The sequence below is a fragment of the Melanostigma gelatinosum genome (genome assembly GCF_949748355.1).
Source record: "Melanostigma gelatinosum genome assembly, chromosome: 7".
NCBI classification, from domain to species: Eukaryota; Metazoa; Chordata; class Actinopteri; order Perciformes; family Zoarcidae; genus Melanostigma; species Melanostigma gelatinosum.
In genome coordinates, this window is record NC_136640.1 from 3934308 (window position 1) to 3945000 (window position 10693).

General features: G+C 46.7%; 1 protein-coding gene across 1 annotated transcript in view; it reads right to left on the reverse strand.

The window, feature by feature from the left end:
* Positions 1–529: 529 nt before the first annotated feature.
* LOC306779314 (calsyntenin-2-like) overlaps positions 530–10693 on the reverse strand; it is a gene marked incomplete at its 5' end in the record, with an annotated part of 199082 nt that continues 188918 nt past the window's right edge. The window contains 5 exons of the mRNA XM_079271176.1: positions 530–1168; positions 1337–1521; positions 4689–4812; positions 6248–6393; positions 6501–6671. Of these exons, the coding sequence (XP_079127302.1) occupies positions 959–1168; positions 1337–1521; positions 4689–4812; positions 6248–6393; positions 6501–6671 (836 nt within the window). The 3' untranslated portion in view covers positions 530–958. The remainder of the gene's footprint in view (positions 1169–1336; positions 1522–4688; positions 4813–6247; positions 6394–6500; positions 6672–10693) is intronic.

Here is a 10693-nt window from a genome sequence, read left to right on the forward strand (position 1 = left end):
GATCTCGCTTTCAGCTGGAATGACCTGAACACTGCGCGAGAAACAAACACAGAGGACTGAGGGGTCAGGTCAGTGGAGGCTCCTGCAGGCTAAGGGTTGAGGGGATGCACGTACATACAGGATGTGCTGTATACAGGTGGGGAGGACAGTTTCAGGATGGAGAAAGTGGTGTTTGGGGGGGCTGGGATGGGATGGGGTCACCTACTATACTCAATATTTACAAGAGAGGAGCGTACAAAAATTTACAAGGAGACTCCTCCGTTTTCCCCCAAAACCCGGACCCCTCGGCTACTTTACCATGACGACACACAGATAGTTGTTCTTCTCTTTTTTTGATTACCATTGAAAATATGCTATTTCTGAAAAATCACCTGGCTGTGCCACGTGGGCTAGAACAAAGATAAATAACATGAAGTATACAAACCAAGAAATAGTCCGTTTATTTCCTTCTGCAACTCAGTTTTATGAAATAAAGACTGCTTTTGCATTTCCACGGGACTTCAGAGATCTCACTGTGGAGCATGTGACACATTAAACTGAATGTACGGTGCAGGGTTTAATCGACAGAATGAGATTCAGAGAACTTTACTTCACTCCAGATCGGAGCTGTGGTGTTGACTGTAATGGGAGAGAGATGCTTTGAGGAAAAACGGCTCTTAGGGGACGCCCTCAATTTGGCGAGCTGTCCCTTTAAGACGAATGCAAGTCATGTGATCGACGAGCAGTTTTAGTGTCACGTTACTTATCTTTTATCAGCTGTATAAAACAGGAGGTTTTATAAGGCTAAGGTTAAATCATTGCGTTGTGTTGCAGTGGCGTCTTCCAGTAGGGGGCGATATTACCTCATCTTTAGAGCATCGGCATCACATCGTCTTTTTGTTTCGACCGTCTGATTTGAGGTTTCAGGATGGACGTGTTGCAGGTTGTGTGCGAGTGTGAGTGACTGTGGATGTGTGTCTCAATAAGATATCGTTGTTTTGTCCCAGTTCTGTCCCTTCTTGCTCGGGCGTTGCATCCTGGGTAGCTGGACGTCCGCTTCGTCTTCACTGTCGTCTGACTCAGCGCTGGTGATGTCATCCTCCTCGTCGTCGTCCTCCTCATCTTCCTCCTCCTCCTCCTCCTCCTCCTCGCTGGCCTCCTCCTCTGCAGCCTGAGGCTCCTTCAGGTTCTATTCAGAGAGTTTCAGAAACGAAATCATCAGAAATTTGGAGTAAAAACGAGAAATCTTTTTCTTTGTAGTGTGAAAGCAGATCATGTTGTTGTTGTACGTATTACAGTCACTAAAACATGTTTCATAGCCCCTAATTCCCCACACTCCCCCCCCCCCCCCCCTTACCTCCATCGGGTTGACAGTGATCGTCAGAGCGGAGTCGTCCCAGGTCTCGTCTGCCTCTTTCGCTGTCTCTGCCAGCCTGACCTCCTGCTGGTGGGTCAGGTGGATGCGGTAGATGCCCAGCACCACGACCGTCACCAGAGCGGCGATACACATCACGATTACCACGGTGCCGGCACTCGGCATGGCTGAGAACAAGACAAGAGAACAAGATGGCGTGGACCGGTGTTCGGAAGAAGGGGCAGGAAAAAACGATGCAGTCATGCAGACTGAACTCCACACGCGTACCAGCCGGGCCATCGATGAATCACGTTCTCATCTGATGTTGTATTTTCTGTTCTTTCTCATGTTGTCGTACGAGAGGTCTTTTTAAACTTCACCTAAGACGATGCTTGTGATCTTTAATTGTTGTGTCAGCGTATTGATTTTCTCATACTGTAATGCCTTCTCTTTAGGCAACATTGACCCGTTTGCACTCTATTTCTATGCCTCCACTGATCGATGCCTCCTGCTTTAGCCATGCTAGCGGCGTAGCGCCAGGCATGGCTGCGTCAGTGTGCTTGACTGTCCATCACTTTGCTCCAGACTGAAATATCTCAACAGCTATTGATTCACTGCCATGGGATGTTGTTCAGTCCACTGCAGACAGTTTGGAATAACTTCCCTCTGACTGTTCATGTAGCACAGTCATCAGGTCAGCACTTTGACATGGCGGGGTCATCCACTGATCACATGATCCACCGGGCCTCCTGTCCACATGTCGAGGTGTCCTTGGGAAAGGCTGTGACACCGCCATGAATGACACACACACACACACACATGTGGAACATGTGTGTGTGTGTGTGTGTCATCATTGGCTGTTTATGGAGGCAGACGGAGCCGGGCAGCCTGTAGTTGAACAAGGAACAAGGACAGCGTGGGATTTTAGGCTCGTAAGGAGCAGACGACCGGAAATCTTTTTTTTTTTTTTAATAAATTGTGTTTTATTATAATTTTACGTTTCCTTTATTTGTCTTTTTTGCATCCCTCTCTTGTTTGGAACACAAATCCTTTCACCTTCCTCTCATAACCAGGCCTTAGTTTCACAGTAGCTCTCCAATTCTGTCTGTTTCTCTGCTGAAACTTCTCACTGATGTGAGATGTGTGTGTGTGTGTGTGTGTGTGTGTGTGGGGGGGGGGGGGGTATGGGGGGCAAATTGTCAAATTGCACTTCGGATAAAGGCGCTGTGTGAATGCATTGCATCATTTAAAACCTCACTTCTATCAATACTTTGCTTCATGACCGCAGCTGCGTTTTGCCTAAAATGTTTGTAATGTTTATGTGAATCCAAAAATGATTTTTGACTAAATGAGCTGTTAAGTCATCAGCTGAAGAGAAGAAGTAAAACGCTCTCCTGCTGTTTGCTCCTGATCCTTGCTCTGTAGTTCTACCAGCACATCTGCTTTGAGCTTGGCTCAGTGAACTCTCTGAAGCACCATGACTTGCCTCACGTTTCATCTTTCTGTTGAATCTGTGCCCAAGGCCAAAGACAAATAAGAGCTAAACAAGCAGGAGGAAGTGAACCGACAGCTGTGTGTAAGCTACACAACTCAGACGTTTCACTGTGTGTGTGTGTGTGTGTGTTTAACGAGAGTGAGACTCACAGAGGACTCTTCAGATGATCATTGCATTCAGTCGATTTTCACACTAAATACGCGGCCTTTGATCTTCCTCTCAGCGAAGCTTCATGCAGCCCCTTTTAGAGTAACTTGGAGTGTTTGCACATGTGAGTACACACACATACACACACACACCCTGACGTTTTCCTTTGACTTTGTACTCTACATATAGCATGATATCATCTGAAACACTCACATGCGCTGCTCACATGCCATGGCTGAAACTACAAGTCTTCTTTCTTATTTGTAGTTTTTGCCATTACGTTTACTTGCAAACCTTCCATCACCCTCCGCTCCTCTGACCTCCTTTTCTCCCACACACACACACACACACACACACACACACACATCCAACTCTCTGGGCTGTTAACAGCATTGGCCACTGAACTCTCCAGGACTCTAAGTAGACCCAGCTGCTGGGTCTGAATCTCAGCACTTCTCCTCCTTCCGTCTGTGAAGGTGTCCAAGGTTCCCGTCAGTGTTCAAGTCATCTACATTTTGTCGCATTTATATTTCATTTATATTTCATTTATGTCAACACAGGTAGCGCTGTCATGTCTCTTGAACCTTCAGGTAACACACATTGACATCACAGCTAACGGTGTCCCATCACGGTTCTTGAGCGCTTGCTCACACAATAAAAGTGTATGCTCGGACACAAAGCATCAAAAGCTTCACTTTTGTATCCGTGCCTTCAATAAAGGCACCCAAAGTACAAACAGGTTTGTAATTCTGCAACACACTTGCAAACAATACACACTTGTTTCTGACATCAGACAGACACTTATGAGATAGAAATATCTTGCAATCGTTCGCAAAACACTTCTATTCAAGATGATGAACACACCTTAAATTGGCAACGCTCACACACACACACACACACACACACACACACACACACTGTCAGTCTGAGGCTCGGGAACAGACCTCAGGACTTTGCAAACGTGGAGGCGGTGAGAGCGCGAGGAGGAGTGAGAGGCAGTGCTTGTGGATGAGTTGAGGCTGCAGGACCCCAAAACATCCACCGTCCCTTACAATGCTAAACGTTTCTCATTCATTTGTCTCTGTCGTTTTTGAAAAAAGAGATGTTTTATGTGGCTTGTGTCCAGAGTTTTGACACAATGAAACAACTTTGGAACAAATGTGAATGTTGTAAATTGTTTGAGTTGCATGTTTACTTTTATTGTGAAGAGCATGACACAGGAAGTGCTTTTACTGTGAAGGAGCGAGAAGAAGCATGGTACGTGTGTTATTGATGACAACAATGATAGTATAAAAACCCGATATGTCGGGTGCAAGAGTGCGCTCTGTTGACTGTAACAGTTGTAAAACTGCAGTTTCTGAGAAGTAAACGTGTTCCGTTCAAAGCAGACGTGTCTTGGTCGTCAATAGAAGCTTCACAACAGCGAACGCAATCACAAAAAAAACAACATGTAATACCTCATGGTTTGACCAAAGTTCTGGATTGTTTTGAATTAAAATATCACTCACTCAATCCACCATGAGCCTGTGCCACTGTGGAAACTTGCTGAGTGGCATTTGAGCGCCGCTGCTCTTGTTAAAAATGGCTACCGTACCCCATCGTGGCTCGGCTGCTGTCTCAGTGTAACGTTGTGTGATGTGACCCGACAGGATGGGATATTAATACGCCACATAAAGAAGAGACAGAATGAATCTCATCCCTTTGTGTCCTCACCTGAGCCGTGGCTGGGGTACAGGTCTTGGATCATGGACGGGTGGTGGATCACCTGCATGTACTGAGGCGGGGCTACCATGTGATTGACATGCTCCCTTGCGTCCGCACTGTGAAGAGCGCTCACCTGGTTGGGAACAGATGAAGCAGAAGGGATGGTTTCAGATAAAAGTAATCCCAGTGGACATTTCTACATGCCTGTCCACTCGGTCCCACTGCCTCCCACCTGTGTGCCTAAATGTGCCTTGGTTCATCCAGATGGTTTATCGTGGACGAGAGGAAAAGTAAAGATTTGCGTGCGAGGCGAGGAGAAATGTGAACGCAACGCAGTGAATTCATGCCTTTCGGCGGGGGGGACAGGGTCAGCTCAATACAGGAAATGAAATGTAAACTAGATTCATCGACAGCCTCCAAGGTTTGAACCAGTGAAACAGAAAAAATGAACGAGTCAAACTACGTTCAGAATCAGGGAAGGAAACAAACAGCGGTTGGCTGACACATCGAGCTGATTTTGGCACATCATCATGTAAGAACATTGTGTGTGTGTGTGTGTGTGTGTGTGTGTGAATATGTCTGCCTGCCAAAGAAGCCGGATTCGCTGTAGTTCAAGGTCTCTGAAGGAAGTGTTGAGTCCTGCATTGTGCCTTCTTTCATATGTTGAACCATGCAATGTCTAGCTGCTTTTAACTGAACATGAGGATGGTTGGAAGTAAAAAATCTGATTAGTACAAGAAAAAGTTTTTGCCATTAATTCCATTTGAGTTGAATTCATTTGTTTGTCTCCATATTTCCTTAGTAACCTGTAGAACTTGTCGTATTCCAGCTGCTGTTTTTGAAAAGATGTTTTTTTTGCCACTAAGGGTGAAAGTAATGCTGCTTTTTAAATGTGCTCTCAAAGTGACCCCTGAGCCGAGTCAGCGCAGCTACTTTCAAACTATTTGGTCCAGTTGGTCCATTGTCTCTGTAGTGACAACTTGCTGTTATATTGCTGACTGTCACTGTCGTTTGTCAGTTGTTTTATTTTTTTGCGAATATGTGCAACGTCCTCTGTGATGTCAGAGCTGCTCGTCGGCCCTCGGGGCATTTCTTCACAGCCACTCCTGCAGGTATCTTAATGCATGAGTGGGTGACTTGGATCTGACATTTTAATTTCCACCCATAAACGGACTCCACTGAAAGCACTCAAGACAACTGCATTAACCCAACTGATGTTGGCCCAGGCCTCAAGTAGAAATATTAAAGGGGACATAATAAAGGGGACATAATATGCTCATTTTCAGGTTCATACTTGTACTTTGGGTTTCTATAGAACATGTTTTCATGCTTTAATGTAATTATTCTTCTCATACTGTCTCTCTGAATGTACCTGTGTTAACCCTCTGTTTAAAATGCTCGTTTGTAGCTGCTGTCTCTTTAAACGTCCCTGCCAAAAAAAGGCCAAAACAACCCCACATAATAAATAAAGATCAGCAGTTAAGCCTCGCATTTCTGAAGTTTGTGAATCAGTGAACGCTCGAGAGAGATGGAAGTTATTAATCAGTCCAGCTGAAGTTGCCACTGACCTCCAGGTTGAATTCATTGCTGGTGTAGCGTCCATTGAGCTCCGAGCAGGTGAGGCGGAACCTTCTGTCCGTTAGTTGTCCGGGCCGCCAACTATAGTAACGCACCTGTCGGATCACCTGTTCATAGTTGGACATGGAGTCCACGCCTGTGGGGAGAGGCAGCAGGAGTCACTTGTACAGAGAGATCAGAGGGAAGTTGTGAATCTGTGGAAGTGTCACAGGGCGAGTTGTTGGGGTCACCATATCAACTTACCATATATGGACATGCCAGAGGTGGAGTTAGTGGCGTCCAGGTGTTTTCCCAGCAGAGCGCTGCGCTGCAGTTGGAGGGACTCCTGCTCCGGCCTCAGCTCCTCCCCCAACACCAGGACATCACAGTAGTCCAAGTTATGGATAATCTCCTCCTGCACCCCGGGTCGACGTGCTGCACACACACACACACACACACACACACACACACGCACACACACACACACACACACACACACACACACACACACACACAATCCGATGCTCATAACTACCAGAGAATATCAGCACACGTTCTTGACTTTTCAAACTGCTTGAAATGAAACTTCAATTTGAGGCCATTTTTTATTTTTGGTTGAGAATATGTTCTCACTCACTAATAAGCTGCAGTTTTCTTGGAAGCACATTTTGAATGGACCTCAGTGTGGTCACTAACTAAAGCCCTATTCTATTCACACGGGACTTGTATGACCTGGAGACCTCTCGTAAACTAATAATTGCAGAGGACGTCTGTGAGCTCTTCCTCTCTACATTACACGAGGGCTCCTGGTAATGCGAGTCCCTCGGGAATAGCGCTTTGAAAGCAACACAGCACACAGATACATGAAAAACTCACATAAAAGAGACGACAGACCTAAAATAAACCAGCGACTTGCATCAACCGAAGGACACACACGGCAGTCTAATAGCTGTTGCCATGACAAAACACTTTCTTGGAGACAAACCCTGAACAGTTTGAAGGACCGTGATTCAAAGAGAACCGGACACAACACGCCTGCACCTGCACTCCAATTATTGCCCAGCTCTCTGCAGACAGACTGAGCTGTGAGGCTGTCCCCTCAGGCAGCCTCCATCACAGCGGTGCTGGGCGGCTGCTGGGGCTCTTTGACAGTTTGCTAAGAACCTCCACCTCTCGCCGCCGCTGCCCAGCCTTCTGCCTCACTGTGCAGTCCCTGGGGAGGGAAGCGGCGATGCCCATTGAACGGCTTTCACCAATGGAGAAAGACAAATCTGTGGTTTATGTGTCAGTTTGGTTTCGGGGTCGTTGCTTTCAGTGAAAAGAGAATTGCCATCGACTGCGTGAAGTGTGACGACACAGCCTGAATCTAAAAGCAGGATAAAAGGGCGGATCGTTGGTGGAGCTGAGGGAAGTGGCCACGCCCTCAATTATGCCTCACTTTAAGCCCTAATATCATATATCGGGGGAAGATACATAAAGACCCCCCCCCCAAACAGTTGTTGTATTAGCTGGACCAAAGCCGTTTATTCGTACCAGCCTGTAAATGTTTATTTCTGCTGTTTTAACATGAGGGTCCATTGAGGCTGACTCGCTGGTGGAGCTTATAAGTGGAGTCATAAGAGTCATGAGTGGCCATTTATAGAACTGCAGTTTTTGGCACTTCCTTGTTGGATTCACTTCTTGGGAATTACAGGGAACACTTCAATGGGGCTTTACGCGTCTTTTTAGCCTCTGTTCCCTCATTGTTTTGGTTGAGTGGCTGACAGGTTCTACACTGCAGCTGGCAGATGTTTCCCAATCCGATTGTATAGAAGTCTATGGGAAGATGACTCTACTTCTCTCTTGATTTATTCCCTCAGTAAACATTGTAAACATGAGTTTATGTCTCAATCTCTAGTTCCAAGTCTTCTTCAATACAGCATGATGTTCATTTAGTACATTATGGTCCATTTAGAGTCACACAGACCATAAAGCAGGGGATGCTTTAGGGCGGGGCTTACTGTGATTGACAGGTTGCTGCCACGACGTCACTCCTCCACATTTCAGATATGGTAACTTCCGTTCATTGGTTGCAAAAAAACCCAACATGGCAACAGCCGTATTCCAAGATGGCGACAGTGAACTTGAGGCTTCACAACGGCCTTCCACAAACCAACTGGTGGCGTCACGATGATTACGTCCACTTCTTACATACAGTCTACGGCCATTGTGCAGTTATAATGTCTGGTGGGCAAGTTGCCCTGCTTGGTGTTAAATTCTACTGAATGAAGGGAGAAAAAGAGCTGGAGGAATCTAATAGTACACCTAAACGTAGGACTGCAGCCTGATCTCAGAGCTACAGTGTGGGTGGGATGAAGTGATGGGATCCCTAAAAATAATGACTCAGAAAAGAGACTGAGAGAGCCGCTGAAATGGGAGCGAAAGAAAAAAGAGGAGAAACAGAACAGAAACAAATGACCATTGAAGTAAATGGGTCAAAAAAGGTTGAGCATTAAGATGAGTTCAACGAGAGAATTGATGACCCTGACTTTGAGTAAAGGCGTCGGTGTGAGCCTTGGAAGGATGCTGTATCATGAGACGGATAGAGGAACAAGGCAATGCTGAGCAGGCTCAATAAGAAGACGGATGTCAGAGAGAGACGAGGGGCTGATTAACAGGGTCCAACAGAAACGTACTGCCTGCCCTGAAACATGTGATTTATCTGGAATCCTTTAACCCCCGAGAGAACACAAAATCTGTTCATTATGGAACTTCATCGTGCCTCCCTCTCCCCCCTCCCCCCCCCCCCCACACACACACTCTCTCTCCTCATCTCTCTTCTCCCTTTCTTTCCATTTCTGTGTCTTTCTGTGGCTTCCAGCTAATCTCTTCCCCCCAGCTGCAGTCTCTATTTCACCAGGAGAAAGAGCTCCTCCGACTCCTGAGAGCAATGCCACTTTCTGCACTGCAATGGAGGGCTAAACCTCCCTCCTCGCTCTGCTTATCTGCTCTTAATTGGCTGTGAGCGGCGGGGGGGGGGGGGGGGGGGCTGAGCCGGGTTTGTTCCCCGCCTCGGTGGTCAGATCGTTGGACGAGGCTTGAGCCCCTCAGGATTTAAATGTCACACTCATTTGGCCCCGGTCAAGGCGGAGCAACCCTGAGCCGAGAACCAGTCTGGTGGTCGGTGGAAGTCTTACTCAGCATGAGGGGAGGGGGTGTGTGTGTGGGGGGGTGGAGGGACTCTGCAGCAGGAAATTGAGTCAACACATTGGCGAGGCTGCATGGAACAGAAGGCCTCATACTGTAGATTACTGCTGGCAGGAAGGGGCGCGTGTCCTCAACGGGGGTGTCACATATACTCAAGGATTGCTTTCATTAGATGCTCCTTTCCCCTCTACTGCAATACCTTTTAAAGGAAATGAACTGATGTGAAAGCTAAAGTCACTTATTAAGCTATACGTGTGGGTGAAAAAAAGATTCATTGTTAAAAGATTGAATTGCCCAACTGTGTACAAAGTATGCAAACTCAATAACGAATGCACTGCTTACTTATTTATTGATAACAATCTTTAATCATGTAACTCTGACAGGCGTTATTCTGCTGCATCTTCAGTACTTTCACTTTAAAACTTAAAGTGCATTTTGCCAAACTTACTTCTGTGCTCCTCATCCAGGGTCCTTGTGTAATTGTTCAGTTGTTGGACGCCATTTCATTTTCACGGATGTTATAAGTCTGAGACGGTGCCCAATGCCCATTCCCTCGAGCGAACATTACGCACAAGAGATTGTGTTTGCACTTGGACGTGTCCTTCAATCGGTTTCACAGAAGCCTCTGATAACGCCGGTCTAAAGGGACATTTCTTTTCTTTGGGGCGACGGGCTAACCTTGGCCGTCACACGAACGGAAGACAAGCTGGTGCGTCGAGCAGACCGGGTCAGAGGTCAGAGGCGTGCGTTCAGATCTCAGCCAGCAGAGCCTTTGTTTACAGCTATTAACGTTCAAAGGAATGCGGTTTGGGTCTCGTTCATTGACCGATATGTTGTTACCAGCTGAGGAACGTGTGGGTGGAGGCCGACAGCGCTCTACAGCTTCACACTGTGAGGGGCCGCCGCATTTACTAAGCAACACTCAGTTTTGGGCGATCCGATCATTTAACAGCCCACATGTTGCAACATTCGGATATACATCACACCACAGGAGATCATGTATTGTACGATGTGTGTTTATACTTTAAAGCGAGGATCTGAATACTACTCACTAGTAACTGCTCTAGTTGCGCTTCAATTACCTTTACTTCCACCCAGCGAGAGAATCTGGCAGCACAACTTTTCTTTTCTTTAGTTTGCGGCATGCGAGCAGACGTGCCAGATGAAAGGAATACCTGCTGCTGCTGCTGATTGGCAGTCTCACGAGGTGCGATGTTCAGGTTCTCTCTGAAGGTTTGTTTTGAAAGGGAGACAGGTGGCGCTGCACGGCT